Genomic DNA, 25,475 nt, shown 5'->3' with positions numbered 1-25,475 from the left:
TTACAAATTGTAATCAATTATAGGGTTAGCTCCATCTTTAAAGCGTTGCAATAATTACAACCTAGCAAGAGGATAACGCTTGATGATTTAGTTTACCAAAAATCGTACGTTTTGCAACACACATCGATCGAAATATTACCTTCCTATTCCATGCGCAAACTCGATGAAATTATTGATCTTCGTCTTTCGCAAAACAACTCGTTATTAGCTCAGCGAGTGGAAAAGCCTCACACGGCTCCGACGGCAGCCAGGACAAATTAATCTTCGCTCATTCCAAACATTCCAACCGATTTCACATAAGTGCAATTAATGATAATTTTGAGCACACCGTCCAGCAGCAGAACAACGTCCATTTGCTTTACTGTTCGACGTACGAAAGAGAACAAAGCGAAAAAAAAAATAGCCGACTTTGCACAATCACATAATCAAAACCATCGCCTACGCATACGATCGCTCGCAGCTGGGGTGTTGCCAAAATTAGAGGTATCAAACAGCACACAACCGAAAATGCATTCGCAGCGCAGTAAGTAAACCCCCCGCACGAACATGATGTGGAGGCGATGCAACATGAGTCGTTTGTCGTTTTGTGTTGTGTACAATGGAAAGAATAATTTGCTTTTGGAAATTTGCCGCTCATCGTTTTGCTTGCAATCCACTGAAACTGCAATCCGTGTGTGGTTTGTTATGTGCGTGGAAAGTGGCATTTTCTTTTAATTTTCCACTAAAAATAGCATGCAGCTCATGATGGGCTGGTCATGCCGAGGCCCACTCTCGACCATCCCATATTGTCTAGTGGTTAGGATATCCGGCTCTCACCCGGAAGGCCCGGGTTCGATTCCCGGTATGGGAACAAAAATGCCTTTTTTATGCTCCCACATGGCCATCAGAAATGTGTACAGATTAATGCTTTGAGATCACATTTAAATTCAAACGGCTATTTACTCATCGTTTTTATCATTAAAACCTGTTGCAGGACCTTGCATTAATATTTTCCACCTTCCTTCTTAACTCCACAATGGGTACCATAATCCTGCGCTCCATCGCTAACGAACAGATCAATTAACAATCTAATTGCAAGCTTTGAATAATACCCACGTGCCCACCTCAATCAAACGGCACAATCAACCGGAGCGCAGCTGCAGTTTTATTGGCCTCTTTGCGAGTTTTGCAACAGGCACACAGGCGATCTTCCCGAAATGGTAACCACCTGCAAGGGCTGTAAAGCAAATCTAGCGATCTAAAACAATTCAATGTCAAATATGACGAACCTTGCACAAAACGGCGGAAGAGTTTCTTGCTGTGGTGATTTTAGGTTTGAAAGGTTGGCTACAGCGCACAATAAGATGGATGGTCACGGTACGGCGACGACGACCAAGCTGTGCGCGTAGAACACAACAATTCGAAACGATTAATTTAACTCGATGATGTTTCTGCTGCATCAATACCCCAGACTGCGTGTTTTGTTAATGGTGGTTTGGTGGTTTATCTATTCAACTTAAACAGTAGCTACAGAAACAATGGAGAGTAATAATTGTTTTGGAATGTTAGTAGCTAGGTTGTTTAGAGTTCAAATTGCAAATTGCAACTCATTGTCAGCATAAGACGGGTTACGATTTTGGCAACGAGGTAAGGATACTGGTTGCGTACTATTTTCTATCCACCTTCAAGGGGTTGAAGATGTCATGACCTTGTTCCAGGAAAACACAAAAAAAATATCCATTGATAAAGGCACCAACATTGACAATATTTTTTTTTAATGCGCAATTCTATTCTATTTACTATAACTATTAATGCGAAAGAAATAGGCTCGTAAGTCACAGATTTGAGTGGACATTAAGTGAAAGTAATGGAGATTATCAGTTACAAATACCTCGTGCCACGTGCAAATACCTAGTGTGAAAATGGTGGAGAGTTGAATCTAAAACTGGGATCAGATTTGGGAACTCAAAAGTGTTGGGAGATGCGAATGAGATTAATGCCTCTGAAAGGATGTTTAAACCGAATAAAATTAATGCATCCATGAAGAATCGTGCTTTTAAAGATTCATAAATCTCTTAAATGGGGCGAGCCGGTTGTGTATTGGTAGTGGCGCCGGTCTTTACTCAAACAGGACCGGTAAAACATCCCATTCAGGAAAGACTAACCCAACTACCAGCAGTTAATTGTAAATCTGGGAACTACGCCCGAGTGAGAGTCATCCGTGTTTGCATTAAAATAAAAAAAATCTAAACTCTAATAACAAATGATGTGGAAAAATGGGAAATATAATTTTCCGGGAATGTGAATTATACACATGTACCATGAACTTAATAGCAGCGATTTGAAGAAATAAAGTTATAACGGGTATACTCCCACTTTTTGATAAACTTACCATGCGCATGCACATCTGCAATCGCTTAACAGGCAACACTTTACGCACGAATAGATAAACGAAATACCCTGACTATATCACTTGAATTAGTAACTTCTAGCCCAGTATATTTAAATTGATTAAAATGTGCTCATCTCCATTACTTATGCGCATACAATCAGATCAAAGAGATTCAATAAAAACGTGAAAGATCACCCATGTGAACGAAACATTCGCATTCGTCCGAACACCCAAAGCAAACGCAACCGCAACGGGATTTTTTTTCCTCGTCTGCCTCCAATTAGCTTCAAGCTGGGTTGAGTGAATTTCGGCGCAGTATGGATGAATTTCGCTCTTCTTACGTCGTTCGGTAGCATCGAATGTGCTCCAGTTTTGAGTACCAATTTTGTCCCACTCCTCTACTTTTTGGCCTGCAGATCAAAATGCACCTCCCTTTCCTTTTCTACCCTCAAAACACGGTTTGATACCCGTACGCGCCGTAAGAAACGTCTCGTATTGTGTATAAACGATGCACAAATTGAAATGAAAACATCATGTCTTACCATGGCCTCACGTACAGGGGCCCGCAGATTTACATTCCTCTTGTACACTCACCTGATCACCAGTGTGCCGTAATGCAAACGTACGAAACAATCGATCGATTTGGATGAATTGAAATGCCGCATCGATTCGTAACTTGGATAACTGTTATCATGTTTTCTGCTGCACAACGCTTCAATTGCAACATCACGTCATTTCGGTTGTGTTTTCATGCTGCTTGCCTATATTCTCATAGTTTTTAACATTTGATTCTTTTAAGTTTATTTAGTTTGAAACTAACTTCCTTATGTTTCGGCACCGCCATTACCGTGCATAAATCAACAGAAACGCAATTGCTTCTATTTTAAGATATCCCATTGCCAGGCAATGGACTGTACTTCTGGTTTGTAGCGCTGATGAGGTTCTGAAAAAAGAAAATTTAGAAAACATAAATCAAAACGGTTATTTTAAACGTCGATTAAGCAGTAGCATACTTATCAAAGCATAACGTTGGGCATCCTGAGCACGCACAAGATCCGATGGTGTTAGGATCGGTGCAGACATATCCCCAACCATGGCCGTTTCAGCTCCACTGCTCGGCGGCAATCCGGGTACGATCATTTCTGGCACCCAAACAGTATCCAGTGAATAGCGAATCAATTGAAACAGCGCACCATAATCGCGCTGAAGTTTCTGTGCTTCGTCATCGTAGGAAAGTTCCAGTGCAACCTGACAAATGGACCGAACGTGTCGTTGCCGTTCGACACCGCAAACACGAACGACCAGCGTGTGCAACGCGTCGATCAAAGCGATATCCTCAAACGGGTTGCCTTCCTTTAGGTTGAGCAGTTTCCGTTCATGTTTGCGTCGGTTTTTACTCGAACGGTGGGATTTACTAAAATAACGAAAGAGGATTGTTAAAAAATCCCTTGTACTAAAAGTGTACTAAAGACATCATTACTTACCCCGAACGACCAGAAGTTCCGGTATGACGTGAAGAAGCAATAGTGGAGCTATCCGAGTACAGATCGCAGTCACCGCAGTCCACATCAGCATCGCCATGATCCTCACCAGCTGCGGCAGATGTTAGCTTCCGGGAACGTTCTTCCCGCACCGTCACCAATCGCTCTTTCTGGCGCAAGAACTGTTCATTTTCAGCGCAAAGTGTCTCATCCAGTGTGGCCAAATATTCGCCCAAACAACTCCGAACTTTCGCCTGCAGGTCGGGTTCGTTTGCCAACAAGAGTGCTCTTTCGTACCGATGATCCTTCACCAGGCAATCGATCGCTAGTCGTGTATCCTTTAAATGATCGTAAGCGATCGTAGCTGCCGCATCGTACTCTCCAGCTTCCAATAATGCCGGGACGAGCGATCGCAAAACCGCTTCCGCCGGCATGGAACCGGCAGTGGAAAGACGTACCACACGACACCAATCCAGGGCATGGCGCGCGGAAGAGATCGCCTGCTGTAGATCACCGGCCCGTTCGTACATTAAACTAGCGTCCGCGTGTTTACTTCCTTTGCGGAGGAAATCGCCGTAAAGAGCACACACTCGACGATAATATTCCTTGTTGGTACTATTTTTGTAACATCGTAGTGCGACCGAATATAGCTGATGGGTAGCCGTCAATTCCAACGCCTCCTGGAACCGTTCCTCTTCCGACTCGTAGCGAGCAATATGTTCCAACGCACGATCGTAACGCTTCAGGTGGCAATCGATGCGATACTTGCGATAATACTCATCCATACGCTTCAGTTCGTTCAGGAAGGGAAGATACTCTTTCGGATCCTTCTGTGACTTGGTGGCCACGAACAGGACGAGCCCAAAATCGTACATTCCAAGCGCCTCATCGTACAGCACGTTTACCTCGACCAAGTAAAGCAGATAGCGTAACGCTTCTTCGGCCGGTTCGGACGTGGGTTGGTGTTGCTTCAGTGTCCAGATCAGTGCAAGCGCTTTTTCCAGCTGTCCTTGTTTCACGTGGCAGGTAATTTTCGGCAGCGTTAACACTGTCGGATCCGCATTCATGGCCGCTAGCAGACGTTCACAGCAAAAACGCACCTTTTCTTGCGTTGAATAATCGACCGGCAGGGTCGATCCCAAACCATTCCTCTCGCGATAGTTACTTTCGTACTTTTGACATGCGTCCTGATTGGCTAGATCCGATATGAACAGATTCAACCAGTTAACATTTGTTATCTGCAACAAAAAGTGGCTCGTGAGATGTTCCAAAAAGCGTGAAGGATCGTGATCAACGAGCAGATTCAAATCGATCCGCTCTTTGCGCATAATATCGAACGCTTCGTAGTACTCGAGCGCATCGAGATGTTTCGCGATCAGGCATAGGGACAGTACTCGAGGATTGATCACTTCCAAGTTACCGCGAGGCAGTTGAAACACGGTTCGTGAAGCTTTTGGCACAACGGTTACCAGCTTGGAGCCACGCTCAACTCGTCGCTCACCGATGATCGGATCGCGATCATTCGCTGCAACGACGGCACTACCATGAGCGATGAATTTTAGCTCGGCAATAGTCGTGCAAAGCAGATAGTTTTCCGTAAGCAGAGCTGAGGTTATATCGGAAGCCAGCAAGGTACCATCGCGGTACAGATGCCGTCTGTTTTGTGCCAGTGCATAAACTGTTCGCTCTGGATTGTAGCGGTCAACATACAGCTGTTCGCAAAATACTGGCAGAACGCTATGGAACCGGTTTTGTGTATCTTGTGTTTTAGTTAATACGTCCAATTGTAGCACACGACCGGATAGCAGCTCTACGAGTATATTGTCCTTCCCGCATGCTTCTATGCAACCGATTGCGTCATCGTTTTCTATCTCTTTCGGCCATATTTGCCTTAAGTTTGGCTCATCTGTAGCCGGCATCATACTATAAACACAGCAGCGCATTTCACTGTGATCCATGACCAGATAATTCGGGTTTAACCACAGATTATGTAGTGTTCTAGATTTGCCTTCATCGGACACCTTCAGTTTAGTGGCGGCGATCTTCAGCAAAACGGTAACTCCGGACAAAACGAACCTTCCCGTATCCTTCGTGTGAATCGTGTCGTACAAAGTGATTTCGCCTACTGCATCGATGGTAAAGAATGCATTTGGACTTACGTCCTGTCCTATCGCGTCCGACCGTCCCGATGTACGAATAAATCCGACCGCATTAATAGAATGCTCTTGTTCCAGTGTGTAGCCACACATCGGTGGCGGTATGATGGCATTTCGGAACGAAGTAAGCAGCAATCGTTTTCCATCGATAACCGCCACCATCGCTTGATCATCTTCCGAAAGGCCCACGGAACGGTCAACGCGAAATTCGAACCGAATACTCTCGTACCGACCCGATGATAACACGTGCAATGTTTTGCCGGCAGAATGTCGCGGGTCCCACTGAATGCTGGAAATAAAAGCACCTGCCGTGTATGACAAGTCTTGCTTCAGATACCAGTGATAGTTCCCGATCACGTACAGGAACACGTTGCTGGTTCCTTTTTCCTTATCTTCCCAGTGCACAGCTAACACGTCCGAATCTGGACTCCAGTGAAGGGAACGCACTTTCTCTCCGGCTCGAGGATCTAATGTGAGTGGTATTTCCCGATGGCGCAAACCATTCTTTTCGAACAGTGCTATAACGTACCCCGTCCTCAGATCTTGCGGGATCGCAATCCATTGGCCTGAAGGACGCCAGGCTAGCGAGCCCTGCAATCCGTAGCACTTCTCCGACGTGAACTGTAAGGCACCTTCCTTATTGAACACCTTGAATGCTCGCTGACCGAACGGTGCTAAATAGCTGACGGCAAAGTATTCTCCATCCGCTCGCCAGCTTATATTCACCGAATCATCCAGCTGCTCGTTCTCCTGGCCAGTGGTCGCATCGTTTTTGGGTATGGATTTATTAGCAGTAGCAGCAGCTTTTCCTTCCGAACCATGGAATTGAGTTTCCTTCTTACCCCAACCCACACTCATAAACTGTCGATCGCCGAACGTATCATCCTTTAGCTGTACTTCATTGATCGGTTCGTACTCACTACCGATCATGGTGACCACGTTTAGCTCACCGTCTACAAACACCACCAACTCTTGATCCGGACTCCATTGCATCGCTTTAATGCCATGCTTGCAGTGGGTCACTTCCTCCACCTGTCCACTCGACAACTTGTACGACCAGACATTCCCGCGGGATGATGCACAGCAAAGCTCATCCGTCAGGGCGAGATGTTCAATCGCTATAATGACGTCGTGTCCATCAATTTGGGAAAGTAATGGTTCGCAGAAGGGACGTTCCGTGTCCAAATGCAGCGGACAACAGTACACACCACTGTCCCGGACGAAGTAAAACTTTTGTTCCGTATTCTGATCGACGGTAAAACCGGCCTGGACAGCAAGTGGCTCATTTTCCGATAGGTCGTAACTTTTATGCGATACACGATAAAGATTCCTCATTGTGCGACCGTTTTCACGATTATATGCTCATCGAAATGTTAACACTATTCTGCAAAGAAAGGAAACTGTTTTAGTAATGTTTTCCAAGAGCACGTTTCCATTTGGTACCTTGTGTTTACAAATAGTTTCAGTACGTTGCGGCAAATTGACAGGACCGAATTGCCTTCAGGAACGGTTTGTTACGGTAGTTTACAGTGATGGATGAATGATTAAGCAACTCCGAGATACAATTGCAATTTAATTCTAAACAGCAGGAGCAGGTTTTTAATTACTGCAATTTATCAACAATTATCACGATATTACTATGTAATAATAGCTTATTTGATCTGTTCAGCATCGCTAAGGTATACCGACATCGACATGTAAGATTTAAATCAAACCCCTCCGGAAACGTCTCATCAGTCTGGTATGGGGCGATCAGTCAACGTCAAAACAGAGCTGTATCACCAGCAAAATTAGGACTGATAATGGAAGCAGGAAAATTAAACGAGAAAAAGTCAATAATAGCACTGGTGTAAGGAAGGTACCAGCTGGAAGCGAAACATTTACCGTTTGCGTGCGTGGATAAATTCAAGATCCACGCTTGAGTACAGTTTCTGCCTGTTGCAAGGCTCCAAAGAAAGAAAACTGTGTTAAAAAGATGAACGTAATTCGTGCGATACAGATGTACATTGACAAAATGATCTCGGATGCCGGACCAGGCATGAAAATACTCATGATGGACCGGGAGACGGTAAGCAGCACTAGAAGTAGCACTAATAGACAATTGACTAATTTGCATCGTAACCTTACCCCCGTACCAACCAGATAAGTATCGTGTCAATGGCCTTTGCCCAGTCGGAGATGTTGCAAAAGGAAGTGTTCCTGTTCGAACGACTCGATTCGATGCGTTCCAATGAAAAGCTGAAGTATCTGAAATGCATCGTATTTGTACGCCCCACGAAGGATAACATCTTCTTGCTGCAGCAGGAACTTCAAAGTCCAAAGTTTGGCTCCTATTACATATGTATGCGTGTTGTAACTTTCCCCCCCATACGTACGTTATTCATACATGTTTTCGGAACAGATTTCAGCAACATTATCCCACGGACGGACATAAAAACTCTTGCCGAAAGTGACGAAGGAGAATCCGTGCAAGATTTTAAGGAGATTTACGCCGATTATCTGCCGGCCAATCCGAACCTCTTCTCGCTGCACATCCCAACATGTCTGCAGGCGCTAAACTGGAACCCAGAAGCACTAGAGCGCTCCACGCAGGGTTTGGTCAGCGTCCTACTATCGTTCAAGTTTCGTCCGGCTATTCGCTATCGGTCCGGCTCAACCGCAGCCCAAACGCTCGCTAAAAAGGTGCACGAAACGATCAATAAGGAGACGGCACTCTTTAGCTTTCGGCCACCGGAAGACGGTGCTGCACCACCGCTCCTGCTCATACTGGATCGACGAGATGACCCGATCACGCCTCTACTTAACCAGTGGACGTATCAGGCAATGGTCCACGAGTTACTCACAATCAATAAGCAGCGAGTGGACCTGTCGAGAGTTGCAGGTGTACCGAAGGACCTGAAGGAGGTGGTCCTCTCGACGGAGCAGGATGAATTCTACGCTAACAACTTGTATGCAAATTTTGGCGAGATTGCCACCACGATCAAAGTGCTGATGGACGAGTTCCAGAAGAAGGCTAACGATCAGCGCAAGATCGAAAGCATTGCCGATATGAAGAACTTTGTCGAAACGTACCCTCAGTTCCGGAAGATGTCCGGCACGGTTACGAAGCACCTCGTGCTAATCAGCGAACTATCGGTACAGGTCGGCCAGCAGCAGCTGTTCGAGGTTTCCGAACTGGAGCAGGAAATAGCCTGCCGGGCTGATCATTCGACCCAGCTGCAACGGGTAAAGCGGCTCGTATCGGAAGGCAAGATCAGTACCGCCAACGCACTGCGTCTCGTGTTACTGTACGCGATGCGTTACGAACGGCACGCAAACTGTGACACGTCCGGTTTGCTCAAGTTACTGCAGGATCGTGGCGGCCGGCCACACATTGCGCCCCGGATGCTCGAATACATTAGTACCGTGGCACGGCAGGAGCTGTTCAACACGGTCAAGATAACCGATGCAGTGAAGCTGACACGTAATCTAATTAAGGAGCTGAAGGGTGTCGAAAACGTGTACGCCCAGCACGAGTGTGTGCTGAAGGGAACGCTCGAGGAGATCATCAAGGGACGTCCGCTCGATGCGCAGTATCCAATAATGGGCAACGAGGTACCGTTCCGGAGACCACCTGCGGAAGTGATCGTATTCATCGTCGGTGGTGCAACGTACGAGGAAGCACTCGCAGTTCACCGATACAATCAGGAAGGCTACCGGATCGTGCTCGGTGGCACAACGATCCATAACTCGGAATCGTTCATCGAGGAAGTGCTTGCCGCTACGGTTGGAGTGCCATTTAAACATTCGCGCTCGCTGCAACAATTCCACCATGCACCGGCTGGGACGGCTTAGAGGTAAATGGGTGCTGCTTCCTTTTAATACTAGCAAACAAGATTACATAGATCGTATTTAACCTATCATCGTTGACGCTAGTGCTTAGTGAATCTGTTGAGATGAGTCATTCATATGAATTTTCAGTGAGGAGTCATACAAATCACGGGTCGATTCTCCAAACTTCAAGAAACTATGAGGATTCACGAATCTTTCTGGATGTTTAAATTTTGGGAACATATGGATCCTGGAGGATTGTTAACTGTTTGAGAACACACGAATCTTTGAGGATTCATGCATCTTCACAATAGAGATTCAGATTCATTCATTTAGTTAAAAGAGTCTTTCAGATTCCTGAATCTGAATCAGATTCACCCAACACTAGTTAACACCATTCCTTACACATCATTCTGATTGTTGGTATGTATACTACTTCCCGGCAGGCTTTGGTGTGTGCGCGTGCGTAAGATGTGTATGTATAAGTAGTATCTTGGCTCGCTTATTTATTCGTCCGAGGAAAGCCGTATCTAGATAAAGTGAAATAACATAACTGTGACATAAGGTTTAAAACAAATAAATTCTACACCGCATTTAAGTGTAACGAACATGCTCTTTATGGTGATTTTTCTTCACACTTTCAGCAAACCGCTCTCAATTTGGTAATTGTTTCAAACTACTGCTGCTATAAGTCGTTGAAAACGATCTAAGTAACCCGGGGTAAAATGCTACTTAGACCGTTGTAAGCATTCGGTTGAAGCGATTCTATCCCGAAGCCGTAGCAACGAGCACATAACAATGGCAGTGGGAACCATAATGGACACTACTACCTAATTATCATCATCGTCATAGTCGCCCGGATCATCGTAATGTATGAAATTACCATGATTTCCTTCACTAGGGAGCTAGAGACGAAAAGAAGCATTTCGAATTAAAAAATGTAAATACACCATAACTAACAGTCCATTTTACGTACCGTCAAAATACCATTCAGCACGGCAAATCCTACCATTGCAACTGCCGCAACCAAACCGGATAAAATGTAGCGTTTCCGCCTTTCCTTCGGCCCATCGTCCGGATCTTGCTGCTGACCGGTATGAAACTTGGTATCGTTCTCACTCTTCTTCTCCGATCGTTCACCAGAGGATGATGAAGAACTGCCATCATTTGGCGTTTCCGTGCCGGAACCTTTCTGTTGACTACCATTGCTGCTTTTCGATGCAGTAAAACTGTTGTATCCTTCCTTTGCAAAGTACGTTGTCGTTATTCGTTCCACGTATTGCATCAGCTTCGGACACTGTCGGATGTGGTTCTGGAGCACGTTGTTTGGTAGGGTGAGCTTTAGTAAAACCGATAGATAACCATAAATTATGGCATCCACTTCCGTGGGGCTGTCACCGACAAACCAGCGGTTATCATCGAGCTTTGTTGCAATCCAGTTTAGGCAGGTTTTAGCATTATGTTGGAACTACAATGGCCCACAAGATTTATAAGTGGCGAATAGAATTGATAAACTTGCATCATCTTACCTCAGACACGTCGTGAAATTCGATCGAATCTTCTAACGAAAATCCTGCCAACGATTGCGTGATATCGTTCGTCCGCTGCACATACTTTCTGGGGCAATAAAAATTGAATGGAATTGGAATGCGTTTCGCATACACCGTGCGGGTGGTGTCCACGTTCTTTGGATCTCCCCACAGCATGTACATAAAGCAGGGATGCAAATGATCCTGGACATACTGCATATGACCGTTAATACGGGTAGCATGCTGGGTTACATCTCCCTCGCCGGCGGTCTTGTTTGCCATCGGTGGCCCTATACCGGTAGCGGACAGATGTTCCACTATTCGTCCATATCCGGCAACCTTCTTCCCGTCCGCTATCATGTACGGTAGCATACCATTCGGTGAGCTGAATGGATTCCCATTGAAGTTGACCGTTATTTTCGCACCGCAAAATTTCAGATATGCCTGCAAAGAGAAAACCACGACATACCGACGCAAGTGTTCGATTATGTTTCGTAAGCAACTTTCGGTTGGAATGAGTACGGTAGTGCTTACCAACAGCCGGTTACATTCGTAATCGATCGATGGAAGTCCCCATTCGCCGCGATAAACAAATATTTCCATCCTGAGGATAAAATCCCGCTCGAACCACAATATGCTTTTCGGTTGCCAGTCTTGATTTTATGTACTCACGTTTTTTTAACATGCAGAAATGTGTGTTTACGCGTTGTGCAACTCTCATCCTCCGGTGAACCGTTCCCAGAGGGCGATCGGTTCTTTGCTGTCAAACAGCTGTCAAACGAAACGAAACGAAGCGAAGCAGCGCGAAGAGAAAGAAGAAAGTTCTGCTCCGAGCCAAACAAACAAACAACGCTAGCTGTGTTCCGCTGGTGGTATTTTGTACAGAAAATACAGTACTTCGTTCACAATCCGTGATAATCTAAGACGTGTTTCGGAGGTTTGAAAACCATTCACCATTCAAAAGAACCATGAACGTGTCCATCGAACGGAAGCGAAACGATTGCGTTGCCCTACCGAAGGGATGGCAACGGGAAGAGGTACTTCGCAAGACAGGCCTTTCGGCTGGAAAAGTGGATGTGTATTACTACAGGTAAGACAATGTGCCGTACCGTTCAAACCGTTTGAATCGCGTGCAGTTACGGGTTAGTTTGCATTGGTTGTTCAAAATTAAGTTGCTTAATTGGCACTCGCGGTGTATCGTCGCTGATTGAAGGTGGATTTAAAGTGCTGGTTCACTCGAAGTAATCGGTTTGGAATTGGGCTCTTCCTCGAGAAAACATTCCTAACTACCGACACACTGGCTTGCTTTCAACCTATTTCTACCAAATTATAAACGAATTGGCAAGAACCAAAATTTCAAGTTAGCAAAAGGGAACTCACCATTGGAATCGCGCTCCCGTGCTATCTATTTATGCTACAACTTTCGTCCAAACTCCCCCGTTCCCCTTAACAACCTCCCACTGCATACATTCCGCACTGGAAGTCCATCTGGGAAGAGAATCGAAAGTAAACCACAACTTGCCCGCGCACTCGGCGATACGATCGATCTGTCCACGTTCGATTATCAGGCTGGACGTATTATTGCACCGCCCTCGGTGGCCGCAGCACAGCTACTGAACACACACCAGGTTCCGGGGTATCATCTGCTACAGCATCCAAATAGCAGCGCCCTGCGCAGGAAGTTGCCCCCATCAGTACCAATCGGTGGAAGCAATTCACTTAATGCAACACCGATCAGCCCCGGTTGTGGTGTGAAACCACCATCTCAGTACGATTACAGGTAGTTGCCATTAGTAGGAGTTCGCGGAAAAAAGACCATGGCCATTGGGGAACTTAGTCCTTAAACTTCGCATTCTAAATGATGAATTTTGGTTTGAATGTTTTCTTTCTTGTAGGATTAGCGTTGTTACTACGCATGCTTTTTATCTGTTGTGAGCGGGATTAAATGGTTTTTGGCGGTTTGGATTCTTTTGGAGATACTAATTATTTGCTTTTCTTTGCACGTATTGTCCAGTCGAGCGATGCGAGCGGACACCTCGCTTATTCCACCGATCAGACAGACGGCTTCGATCTTCAAGCAACCGGTAACGGTCGTAAGATCACAGGAACCCGACAATACCAAAGTGAAACGCGAACTCCAGCACGGCAATCAGGTGAAACCGAAGCAGCTGTTCTGGGAAAAACGTTTAGAGGTATGCTTACAACCTTGTGCGTTCCACACATTTGACCATTGAAATGTATGTATTTCTCGACAGAATCTTGGATCAAGCAATACACACAATGAAGAAATCGGTTCAATCGAACTGCCGAAACGATTGCGACCAATAGGGCCGGGTATACGTGAAACGACGGTTCTGCAGTCTTTAGCCACCGCCCTACACCACAACTCGCTCCCCGTAACTGGCCAGACGGCATCTAAAACGTCCCTGAACACGAATGCCGGCGTGTTCATTAATCCGCATCAACCGCTCATGACGAACGTGACCATCACCGAGGAGGATGTTAAGCGACAGGAAGAGCGCGTACAGTACGCCCGATTACGGCTACAGGAAGCGCTGCGTGCCTAAGCTTTTCCGCACACAGCCTTAGGAGAGAGCGAGTACTGACATCCTCGATCGGAACAGCGGCAACCCTAAACAACATCAACCGGTCGCTTACTACCTACACACTATTTTAACTGCTAGACGTGATTCTTACCTTTTACTTATTCGTACAACGCCCGCATGATGGAAATACACAAACACTTGAAACTTTTCAAACAAAGATATCCACCGGGGTTTTCCTTTGCGGTCTCTCGATTCCATCCCTTCAGGAACGTTATAATCGGGCGTTTGCTACCTCGGGAGGGAATTCTTGGCATGGACTGTTGGTTTTAGTATATTACATTAGTTAAGTAAGGCTCTGTACCATCTGATAATTCAACACAATCGATATATATGCGAATAAGCTAGTTTTCAGATGGCCTGCTCAACCGCTTCCTTCTACAGCCAATTCTAGCCTTGGAGAATAAGTTTTGTATGTTGGTTAATGATATAATTTTAGTTTGCATAATATCATTCAACGTGATTTATATCCTAATCTACATTAAAATATAAAAAACTTACATTTTTCCATAATTTCGTTCGCTTTTCATCACTTTGAATTTTCCGCACTATGGGCTTTGGTCGAAAAACCCGTACGCATACGAAGTAAGCTGACAGCTGTCACAGCACAGCGTGTCAAAAGTGAGGGCCAAGTGTCAATAGCGAGTCATAACTTTTGCGATTTTCTACCAAAATAGTTAGAGCAGCCACCACTTGCAAGCATAATTTCCAGTGGCGGGGACAAGTTACGACCAGTGCCAGGATTAATCAAAGCGACAAAGTGAAAAGGACACGGTCGGTCATTATCGAAACTATTCTGTGCGTATCTGTGCCCTTCTCATACGCATCGATTGGAGGGAAGCATCCAAGCTACGGACCTCCCGCCGTAAAACGTCAAGCAAGTTTGCGCAAAAGGTGTGTGTACGTGCGTGTGTGTTTGCGTGCGTATGTGCGTTCCGTTTGTGATCCGTTTTTGGAACAAGGAAGCATGTACCGCGCGGTAGTCTAGTGCATCAACAAAAGTGCATTTCCTTTTGTCAAGTAAGCCCCCAGCGGTTTGCAGCACCACAAACGCGATAGGTCGTTTGTGTCGTGTGCGTGTTTTGAAGGTTAAGACGCGAGCGTGTGCGGCGGGACGATGTTCGATCGATCGATGGAGCGAGAAAGATCGGGTACGCGTCAGGCGGAAGCACGCAGCAGCACGATGAAATCCGTCCCACCGTCATCGTCATCCGCGAGCAGGAATCAAAGTACACCGTCAAGGTTGAGTTCCTTTGCGGGCAGTGCGATGGGTTTGGATCGGACGCTCAGTACACCACCGGTCGCTGAATCGACGCACATCGGCAGCACCAGCTTCAGTTCTGCCTGGAACGGTACCAGCATCGGTGGACAGTCCAAACGGAGGCCCACCTCACCTTTACTGAACAACCGCACACTGTTCAAAAGCAGTGGGAATCTGACGGGAATTGGCCGTGTTAACTCACGGTAAGTAAAGGGCGAATGTTTTTGGCGGAGCTTGACAAATTGAACGTTTTGAATGCATTTGTTTGTTGCCTCCTTTCTTTTAGCGTTCTGACTGATGCGCAAAGTCCCGGTTTGGTGAATCGATTGGTGCGCTATTACGATCGGAGCCAGTCACAAACGATGAATCGTTCCCAGTCTCTATCGAGCGTGTACAACAAACCGGGACAGTTTCCTTTGGTGCAGTTGCGCAAGCAGGAGCTGCGGTACGCGAACAGCAGTTCGTCCCGGCGGAATGGAAACTTCAGTATGGTCCGCATAGCGCCACCGGAACGTTCCCTCTTTCACACGAACAAGCGCAGCAGCATTTTTCGCAGCGGTTCGTTGCTCCTACCGAGCACAAACGAGTCAGCCAGCGAAACGTCTTTGTTCAGCGGTTTGGGGTCTGCCCGGAATGGACCCACCGGGGGAGGTGGCGGTGAAGAGGCGGACGTTGAAAATCGCGTAATCACACCGTGTGCCGAGCTGGAAGCGACACCGACCCGAAGCGTACTCGATGCGTTGAAGGAAATATCGCGGAAGCGCATTAACAGCGAGGAACTGGACGCGGATCGTATCAAGAAGCAGTGCCAGGAGCTGTCGGAGCTTGATGCGGCCGGCAGTGGGCCTCCATCGTCGACGGCAGCCGTTGCCATTGGAACGCACGGGATGGCAACGAAGCGAACCCGCGAACAGGCGACGGAAAGTAGCCCTTCGTCACCGTCAGAACTGGGACCCGGACTGGGTGGTGTGGCCCGTCTACCAAGCTCAGGTGGCGAACAACAGTCGCAAAAGAAGCGGCTTTGCATAAAAAACAATGACATTCTCAGTTCGCTCAGCTCCAGTTTGGTGACGATGAACACACCGAAGCGAATCATGGTACCACGGGCGGAGCGACGCTTTATCGCGAATCATGCCACTTCGATGAGCATGTCCAGCCCGACAATGGGAACAATGCCAACATCCTCTTCCACCATGGTCGGGCCTGCCACACCAGAGAAGTTCTCCAACTTGGCACTAAACACACCGGAATCGCTAAGGCGAAGCGAAAGTCCAAGGGCACCCAATGGTCACCCAAGCCGGACCAGCTCGAATCTTGACCATTGGAAGCAACCGGTTCGCGGTGCAAGCAACGAACCGATGGAGCAGGCACCTACGCAGCACCGTGCCCCACCAAAGATAACACTCTTTAACCGACCGTACGAAACAGCGATATCAACCTCGTCGGCGGATAAATCTGGCTCACCTTCTGCTAGAGGCAACAGCCGTATAATAGCTAGCGATGGCGAGGAGGATGAACACGGTGAAGGCAGCGGAAAGGTGCAGTTTGTGAAGCCGAAGGAAAAATCACCCAACGATATAACCCTGTCCGGATTGGGTACGAGCGGGTTTAGTTCTTCGCGCGATCCGCTCAAGAAACCGGCCCCATCGAAGCTAACCGTGATGTTGAAGTGTTTAAGCGGCGATCTGGACGACTATGAAGAGGAAGAGGAACAGCAACAACCACCGCAACCACGCTTATCGCAAGCACTTACACAATCGCGCACCGGGTTCAGTATAGGTCGGCCTACTTCCGCCAAGGATACCGTAGATGCGATGCCCAAGGAACTTCCAACGATCGTTGCCCCGAAGCCCGCAAACGTGACTGTAGCGGATACGGTGGTCACTCCCGTTAGTTCACCGTCGCCTCCTTCGTCACGAACAGTCACAAACGGATTATCGGCTTTGATAAACAATCCCATCAAAGATACCGGGCTTGGTAAGATAGCTTCACCTGCATCCAAGGAGCCCAGCACTGAAACGACTGCTGCGAAACCAAGCGAAAAGAAAACTCCCGAAATAAATGTCGCTCAACAATCGGAAGCTGCAAAATCGTCAACGTTTACGTTCGGGTCTGGCGGTGCGACATTGGCTACCATTCCTTCAACGCCACCCAAAACGATCGCAAGTACTGGATTTACCTTACCGATTAAACCCACCACAACTACTGCCGCCGAACAGAGCAGTACTGTTGCCACGGCAACCACATTTACGTTTGGAACATCGGTACAATCGTCTGCCGCTCCATCAAGCAGCAGTCCATTCGCTGCTTTAAGCACCTCGAATTTGATTTCCTTCTCACCGGCTACGGCTGGAAAGCTTCCCACACCCGTACTTCAGTTTGGTGGCAGTCCGGTAACATCATCCACGGTCACCACCACAGCGACGCCAACCAGTACGCCAACATTCTCCTTCACGGGTGGAGCATCTAAAACAGCGACCCCAGCCTCAATAACAACAACAACCACATCTCCACAGATAGCCTCGAGTGCCAGTTTGCCCACCTTCGGAGCTGGTTCCACGTTCGGTGGCTTTAAACTTCCCGTTTCTCCCACGGTAGCGTCCTCATCATCTGGTCAGCCTCAAACCAATACCAACAGCACCACAACAGCGACGATGTCAGCAGCAACAGCCGTGCCTCCTGTGTTGAACTTCGGTTTCAGCGGTGCTGCCAGCAACAAACCCGCAACAACATCGGCAACAATCCCAACGTTCGGTGCCGGATCCTTGCTTACCAGCACGGCGGTCAGTACGGTGGGCTCTGCGATCACGATCACATCTGTTGTTCCGGTTGCTGGAAGTGGGGCATTCACGTTTGGAAGTGGCAATACCGCAACAAATGCTGCCCCTATCAGTGCGTTTACGTTTGGCACAGCAGCAGCAGCAACAGCAGCGAAGGCCAGCCCTACGGCGACCGGTACAAAAAGTGCTGTTTCTTCCTCCTTGGCGCCTGCAACAACATTCCCAACGTTCGGTTCACTGGCCGGAACTACAGGACAGGCACCAGCGACAACAACATCAAATACCAGCGGAACTATTACAAACCAGACGCCATCGCAACCATTCATGTTCGGTGGCGTGAAACCGACGCCCGCAACAACAGCAAACATATTTGGGGCTGCCACAACCACCACCAGCAGCGCACCATCCGATGGCAGTAATAGCGGTGGTAAGACAAACCTATTCGCTTCCGCAGCTTCACAACCACAACCGAACGCCACACCGTCCATGTTCGGGGCGGTTGTTGCTGGACAAGCGTCCACTGCTGGAAACACAGCGACGGGAACTTCCATTTTCGGTGGTGCTATTGGTACAACAGGAACTGGAACCGCTGGAGGTGCACCATCTCCGTTCACGTTCGGTGCCAACAAAGCGGTCACCGGAACACCTGCACCGACGAATGGTGCTCCCAACAATGCTCTCGCCGCTACTGGCTCCATCTTTGGCAATGCTGCTTCAATAAGTTCTCCAGCAGGCATACCAGCTCCCACAGGTGGAATTTTCACATTTGGTTCGACGAAACCAACGGCAGCACCAGGCACGACGCAACAAAGTATAGCTACACCACCCCAACAACAACAACAACAACATCAACAGCAGCCGAATGCGCCTGCAACACTACCAAATTCCCAAGTTATACCCACGTTCGGTGCTGGTTCTGGTACGGCCACGAACGCAACACCATTCACTTTTGGTGCGGTAGCAAATAAGACGCCTGCGGGTACTACGCCCGGATCCGGAATGTTTGGCACCATGTCAAACAACACCGCTGGAACGGTCGGTGGTAACACCTCTACTTCTGCCGTGCCCACATTTGGTGCGGGCGCTATGAACGGTACTGGCCCAGTTCCGACGTTCGGTGGTGGTTCCATCTTTGGCAATACACAGCGCCCGGGTACTGCTACTCCAAGCGCCCAAAATCAAGTGGCCGGTTCCATCTTTGGAGCAACACAACCGAACGGACCTCAGAGTGTATCGAACAATGCAGCGGCAGCTCCGGCACCAACGGCTTCATCCGGAGGTTTGTTTACCTTTGGTGCGACCAACAGCGCTGCATCCAGTAATAACAACACCTCATCCGGCACGTTTGGTGCAACCGGTGTAACCGGCAGTACCTTCGGTGGCTTTAATGCTACCGGTGGAGGTCTTGCGAATGGTATCGGCACCACCAATCAGACGACGACACCCAACAAACCGTTCACGTTCGGTGCGACCAACACCAATGCCGGTGGTACGATGCAACAAAACAATCTAAACCCGCAACAACAGGCAACACCCAGTGCACCGGGCGGTTTCAACTTTAACCTTGGTTCGAATGCGGCCAAACCGTTTAACTTCACCGGTGGGATCGGTAGCGTCAACACGAACGGAAATGTATCGTCTCCACCAATGTTCGGGTCACCGGTAGCAACGGGTGGCAACACGAACCCAGCCGGCAATGCGTCACCCTTCACATTCGGCGCAATGGTAAATGGGGGGAATTCATCCACCGGCAACAATACGTCGGCCACCCCGGGACCATTCACGTTCGGTGCATCGGTAGGACAGCAGGGCCCGGGTGCAGGTGGTGGTGTAACGTCACCGTTCAATTTCTCTGCCGGTAATGTAGCGGCCGTTGCACCGCAACCACAGCAACAACCGGGCGCAGCGTTTAACTTTGGCGGTCAGCAGCAGCAGCAGCAGCAGCAGCCGTTCGGGATGGTGGGCGGTGTTACGCCAGCATTTGGTGCACCACCTGCCTTTGGTGGTCCGGGTGTGGTGCCCGGTGGTGGAGTTATGCCAACGTTCAGCATCGGTACGAACTCGACACCTAATGGACCGACGGTTGGCCAGCGGCGAATAAAGGTGGCGACGAGGCGCGTTAAGTGACCGTAACAAGGGTACGTTGTTGAGCACACGTTGTTAAGGGTTTACCGTGGGTAAGTAAAGAGCAAGGGCGAACCCCCGAGGGGAGGCTAGTTAGTTTTTTTTTACCGTGTAACGTTTCGGAATGCCTCGCTGTGCCTGCCTGCCTTAATCCAGAACCACGCACTCTGTTTACTAACTTCTCACACTATTAAGTTCCGGCATATCGCGGTGACGTTCTTTGAGCAAAAACCAACAAATAGTCCCTTTCTTGTTGGTGTATGGTTTGCATTGCTTTAGTACTCACGATACTTGAATTACCAAATAAATCCACGGTTGGCCGTCGTTTCAAGTCGTTTATTCGATGATACGAACAAAGGTTGCTAAAGCTCGTCCCCATTCAATTGGTCAAAAATTGCAGGGTGGTAGGAAACGTGCGTGTGTGTATATGGAACAGGAAACGACTTTGTATAAAAAGGAAGGAAAATTTAATAAAATTACAACCACAACCTCCAGTTACGGACCGGAATTAACAAACCTATACAGTAAAGTGAAATGTATATGCGTTTTGTATTTTTCTGTATCTTCTTTAGATTTAAATATCTATTAAACCATTAAGAAGACGGGTTACGATTGTTGAGACGCAACGGGGGGAAATAACGGAAGGTTAATAGGAATGAAAGTGTAATAAAACAGATGGTGTAATTATATAAGAAAACCAGAACAAAAGAAATTAAATAACCTTTTTTGCGGTAATAGTAAATTTTGAATTTTTAACATCACGCAATACTGTTTATGGTTTTATTACGATGAATTTAGTAAGAACTCGTTTACATAAATCAATCCTTTTAGAGCTTTACTTTCCTAAACTGCTGTGAATGTTGTGCATGCAGTTTTAAACAGTCTCTTTCTAAATTTGTGTTATCAAAATTTAAGATTAATGCACAACGATTTTGTGTTTTGGACATTACACACATTACAGTCCCTAAAGGATGTGCAATATAGTAGCTAACTGTTTTGTTTTATCGGGTTTTTGGTGGATTCAGTTGCATTTAATTTGATCGCCATCGCATTTTCACTCGCCGCCATTCATTGCCTTTGGTCATTCATGTACGTTGTCGCTGTTTGGCACAGTTCTTTATAATCCGCTGGAAGTTCCACTGCAGTGCCAGCCCGATTAGCCGCAGCGGTCCCAACAGGTAAAACTGCACAAAGCACAACAATGGTCCACGCCACGGTGCCATTCCGACGCACAGAATGCTCAGCACCCAGCTTTCCAGTCCCATAATGGAGAAAAACGAACCCTTCAGTGCGTCTTGCACGATCCGCTTGCCGACGTGCTCCGGTTTTGCTAGTCCGCCCGATCCGGAAATAATTTTCGTTTCCTCCGGCTTGGAACGATTTTCTGCCTCAAACCCGGGTGTATCGGTATCGGCCGGAAGGGCAAGCGTCACACTAACACCACGATGCCGTGCTTCCATTGCGATCGTTTCGGCTAATCCACGAAGGGCAAACTTGGAGGCAGCGTACGCGCCGTAACCATAAATTCCCATCAGCGCTGCCTGGGACGCAGTAATCACGATGATTCCGTCCCCGGCTTCTTTCATTTTTGGCAAAACGTAGCGGGTCGGGAAGTAGGTAGCGAAATAGTTCACATCCATCAGTTTCCGGGCGTCCTCGATCGAGGTGTCCTCGACTGTACCGCAAATGGCCATACCGGCACAGTTGATAAGCATGTAGATCGGTCCGACCGCTCGCTCCAACTCTTCCAGTGTGTTCTTCACCGCATCGTAACTCTTGGAAAGATCCACCGAACGGAATTGTATCAGTTGCGTGTCACGGATGCGTCTCTTTTCGAGCTCTTCTTTCGCTTTTTCTGAAAATAACAAACAAGGCAATGCTTATTCAATTATTTCCGCTGCGGGGAGATACAATTAGACGTTGCTTACCCAAAAGGGACACGTTGCGTGCGATGATAGTAACATGCGCCCCTAATCGTACGCACTCGATCGCTGCCCACAGCCCGATCCCACTGGAACCGCCCGTAACGACCACATGTTTGCCCTTAATCAGTCGGGACTTTCGTGTGAGAAAGTAGAAAATTAACCCGTGTACCAGCACAATGCCGGCAATGGTCAGAATGATTTCGGTGGAATGGTTCATTCCGTGCTCAAATCGACTGCTGGAACGCCGGAGTCTACAAAAACAGAAAGAAATAGTTGAAATGGGTTTATAAAATAGAAAAGATATGATATCAGGGACCACTCCTTACCTCAACCGTATTCGATTGATGTTTATTTGGACCAGTAAGTCGATTGACAGAAGATTGGTTAAAAATGCCGATAAGAGATAAAGCGCTGACCGTACTTAACAGAATCCACGTAGAAGTGAATTGTAAGAACGAAAGATAGACACGATAGTTAAAATTTGTTTGTGTGAAGGAATTATGCTTTAATTATTGAATTCTTTTTTTCGAGCGATGCCGGAATTGTAAAGTAAACAAAACATCGTTACTACACTGTAATCTTGACCGAACTACACCGTTGTAATGCCAAGGTTCGTACACTGTTTCTAAAATTGAAACTTTTATTTTAATTTAACCTTAATTAGCAAATTAAATCGCGTGAAACTGATCATTAAAATACATATCATCACTTCACTTTTATCAAGTACTGCAATTATGGTGTTTTCTTTTGATTTAAATCATCTTGTGCGAGCAAAGGACAAGATCACATAGCAAAGGTGGGGAGTATGTCACATTGGACTGGCTATCTGTCAAATCGTTACGGGGCGAAAATATTCGTGCTTCTCGCTTTTGATCGTGTAGTGTTCTCGCTCTCTCTTTGCGCAACTATGGGCATATGAAATATATTTGGATTTTATTCCACAGTTTTTTAACAGCACAATACAATTCTTACACCTGATAAAAGTGCATTTTTCATAGATTATAATCAATTTAAAAAATAAAGGATATATTGTACGAGCTTTATACCTCATATATGCAGAATTTTCATTAATAACCAGGTGCAAAAAGTAACAGTACAAAATTGAGGGCGAAAAGCGTGCAACACGCGCTCACCGTGCGATTGGTTGCCTTTTTGTTCGCCTCGAATGAACGCTGTATTGTGTCGATTGTGTTCCCGTTTTCTTCCTCCCGTGAAGAAGTGCAAATCGACTTGCGGTGTGCGTGTGTATCGTGTGTGCCGTTTGTCCTGTACAATTGTGCTATGTAAGTGCAATTCTGCAAAACGAAGCTAATGGCGTAGGAGAACCTGTCTGTCTATTGCGGGTAGTTGCAAACAGTCGAGCGTCGTGCGTGCAGAAGCATTCAAGACCGCGCACACAGAATCCGCGAAAAACCACCGGGAGCGCCCCGAAGGCAAAACTCACGAGACACGGGAGTCAGTTTTGGGCGTTGGACATCCGGCCAGATCTTTGTCCGCCGGGAGGTGTGTGTGTGCTGGTTGTTGGTTGGAAAAGTGTTTGCTGTAAGAAAAATCATTCTGGCTCGGGTGACTTCAGTATATCTGGGGTCTTTGACAGTAATTTTGGCCGCGTTGTTACCTTCGGAGCAGAGCCAGGTGTGAGTCTTCTCGATTAAAAGGCGCGTGTGTATGTGTGTTTATCTCGCAGATTCCGACCTGCGGTATATTATTTTTTATTCGTTGCCTCCAATTCCCACCGGCAAGAACAGACAGATGAGGCACAACAAAGAGGAACAGGCGTTGTTTAGCGTGCTGACCGAGAGTGTGGCCCTGTTGCATATCCCGATGTGATAAGTTGCACCACATGAAAACCCCCCCGTGAAAGTACGCCAAGTGTATAAGGGGAGGATTTTAGTCAGTGTGATAAGCGTATTGGAAAGATAAAAAAGGGTCTGAGAACGCACACAATTATGCCCCAAAACAGCATTGTGGCTGGTTGTTTAATCTCTTCTGCTTACTTTTTCCGCAAATCCTCACACTTCTCTCTGCTGTTGCGCTTGTGTGTGATGGCCATTGACGGGTGAAATTGAAAACAATTCCTTTCGGTGTACGGCCTACTGTGACGTGACGGTAGAGAGATGTTGCTTCTTCTCTCATCCATCTTCCATTCATTGATCATCAATTGGGCGTGTTTGTTTGTGTGTGTTTGTGTGGATATGTTCGAATGCTTCCCGCGAGCATAGTTTATGCGCGCGCTTGTGTACGTGTGTGTGTGAGTTTCTTTGTTGTGTTGTTGTTGTCGTTGCGCGAGAAGCGGCTTTGCTGTCGCTGCTCCTCCCAAATTCCACCCCCTGAGCCTCAGTGTGTGTGTGGGTGTGCCGTAATACGTGTGCTATAGGAAAGGGTTTTTGCATAAAGATAAAGCGGAAGAAAATATAAACAAAAATAAAAAGGCAACCGGAAAGTGAAAGCGAAACCGGAAGTAGCCGTGTCTGCAAAAGTGTTTTTTTTTTTTTGCTTGAAAGTGACAGTGTGCGCGGGAAAGAGAAAGGGAAACCGACTTGACGATGATTGATAAAGATGTTAAAAAATCCTAATCATAGGATGTGAGGATTTCTTTGTTGTTATTGGTGATTGTGTCTCGTTCGCTCTGCCTTCGATCAAGCAAAGAAACAGGAATCCATGTCCTTAGTGTGTGGCGTGTATGTGTCCCCGTTCGTGCCCGACCGAGAATGTGCGAGCGAACGAGAGGCCTTTTTTCCCAGATTTTCCCCCAAACCACTTCAAACTTCCGGCAGGTGGTGAGCGATTCCGAGCGAGTGACCGATTGAGAGCCGGTTGCCATAGTTCCCGCGCGCCATGCTGTTCGCGCCGAACCTTCCTGGTGAGCCGACAATCACCGTCCGGCATCCTAGTGCGATGGTGCAGTCCTGAAAGGATTGCCTTGGGTTTTAGTGCAAAAATTTCAGCTCTGTTTTGTGGGTCGTCTAATCATCTCCCCAATTGTGTAATTATCAGAAAACGTCCCGAAGGTGAAAAATTTTCCCCGTCATACAAAACGCCCCTCTATTGAGGGGGGGCTAATGTTCTAAGTGTATGTATGTGTGTGCTGAGAAGAATTAAAGGGTGAATTGGAAAACGTGACGTATCATCGCACAGAAAACAATCGCACGCGATGGCCGACAAAGTAACGAAATTCGAACGGATGGCCATGACCAAACCCGTCCCGATGAAATTGTTCGCTGCCTGGGAAGTGGACCGGACACCATCGAACTGCATTCCAAGGTAAGGGAAAGTGCCGTAGTATCGGGGGTGGGATGCAATACGCATCTGGGCAAGGCAGGCTCGCAAATCGCATACCAAATGGCGTCTTCGGATGGAAAATGCACGCGCGGAACATGTCTACACGAAAGCGTTTTCGCCTCTTTAGAACCAACGGAAGTTCGCTCTCTCTCT

General features: G+C 47.2%; 7 protein-coding genes and 1 non-coding gene across 8 annotated transcripts in view; 5 read left to right on the top strand and 3 right to left on the bottom strand.

Annotated features, from left to right (window-relative positions):
- Positions 1 to 778: 778 nt before the first annotated feature.
- Positions 779 to 850, top strand: Trnae-cuc (transfer RNA glutamic acid (anticodon CUC)). Its single transcript has one exon. It is a non-coding gene; the product is annotated as a tRNA-Glu (tRNA).
- Positions 851 to 3,249: 2,399 nt separating this feature from the next.
- On the bottom strand, positions 3,250 to 7,343 carry LOC128719843 (elongator complex protein 1). Its single transcript, XM_053813481.1, has 3 exons — positions 3,856 to 7,343; positions 3,385 to 3,785; positions 3,250 to 3,314 (listed from the first exon to the last, which is right to left on the bottom strand). Exons 1-3 carry the CDS (start codon positions 7,341 to 7,343, stop codon positions 3,250 to 3,252), a joined length of 3,954 nt encoding a protein of 1,317 aa, XP_053669456.1.
- A 640-nt stretch (positions 7,344 to 7,983) lies between these two features.
- Positions 7,984 to 9,842, top strand: LOC128707917 (vacuolar protein sorting-associated protein 45). The gene is made up of 3 exons (XM_053802875.1): positions 7,984 to 8,076; positions 8,151 to 8,349; positions 8,410 to 9,842. Exons 1-3 carry the CDS (start codon positions 7,984 to 7,986, stop codon positions 9,840 to 9,842), a joined length of 1,725 nt encoding a protein of 574 aa, XP_053658850.1.
- An 806-nt stretch (positions 9,843 to 10,648) lies between these two features.
- Positions 10,649 to 11,950, bottom strand: LOC128707870 (metaxin-1 homolog). Its single transcript, XM_053802829.1, has 4 exons — positions 11,882 to 11,950; positions 11,348 to 11,791; positions 10,795 to 11,286; positions 10,649 to 10,723 (listed from the first exon to the last, which is right to left on the bottom strand). The coding sequence occupies exons 1-4, from the start codon at positions 11,948 to 11,950 to the stop codon at positions 10,649 to 10,651; spliced, it is 1,080 nt and encodes a 359-aa protein (XP_053658804.1).
- Positions 11,951 to 12,294: 344 nt separating this feature from the next.
- Positions 12,295 to 13,914, top strand: LOC128719547 (methyl-CpG-binding domain protein 3). The gene is made up of 4 exons (XM_053813174.1): positions 12,295 to 12,437; positions 12,831 to 13,127; positions 13,362 to 13,539; positions 13,603 to 13,914. Exons 1-4 carry the CDS (start codon positions 12,316 to 12,318, stop codon positions 13,912 to 13,914), a joined length of 909 nt encoding a protein of 302 aa, XP_053669149.1. The 5' UTR covers positions 12,295 to 12,315.
- Positions 13,915 to 15,067: 1,153 nt separating this feature from the next.
- Positions 15,068 to 20,118, top strand: LOC128707978 (nuclear pore complex protein DDB_G0274915). Its single transcript, XM_053802935.1, has 2 exons — positions 15,068 to 15,414; positions 15,498 to 20,118. Exons 1-2 carry the CDS (start codon positions 15,068 to 15,070, stop codon positions 20,116 to 20,118), a joined length of 4,968 nt encoding a protein of 1,655 aa, XP_053658910.1.
- A 1,082-nt stretch (positions 20,119 to 21,200) lies between these two features.
- LOC128719727 (3-ketodihydrosphingosine reductase) lies at positions 21,201 to 22,257 on the bottom strand. The gene is made up of 2 exons (XM_053813356.1): positions 22,044 to 22,257; positions 21,201 to 21,970 (listed from the first exon to the last, which is right to left on the bottom strand). Exons 1-2 carry the CDS (start codon positions 22,255 to 22,257, stop codon positions 21,201 to 21,203), a joined length of 984 nt encoding a protein of 327 aa, XP_053669331.1.
- A 2,937-nt stretch (positions 22,258 to 25,194) lies between these two features.
- Positions 25,195 to 25,475, top strand: part of LOC128710482 (phosphofurin acidic cluster sorting protein 2) — a 33,618-nt gene continuing 33,337 nt past the window's right edge. Inside the window, exon 1 of the mRNA XM_053805536.1 lies at positions 25,195 to 25,304. Coding sequence (XP_053661511.1) covers positions 25,195 to 25,304 — 110 coding nt within the window. The remainder of the gene's footprint in view (positions 25,305 to 25,475) is intronic.

Source organism: Anopheles marshallii, chromosome 2 (assembly GCF_943734725.1).
Source record: "Anopheles marshallii chromosome 2, idAnoMarsDA_429_01, whole genome shotgun sequence".
NCBI lineage: Eukaryota > Metazoa > Arthropoda > Insecta > Diptera > Culicidae > Anopheles > Anopheles marshallii.
Note: the sequence above shows the minus strand (reverse complement) of the source record. Positions and strands in the feature narration are given on the sequence as shown.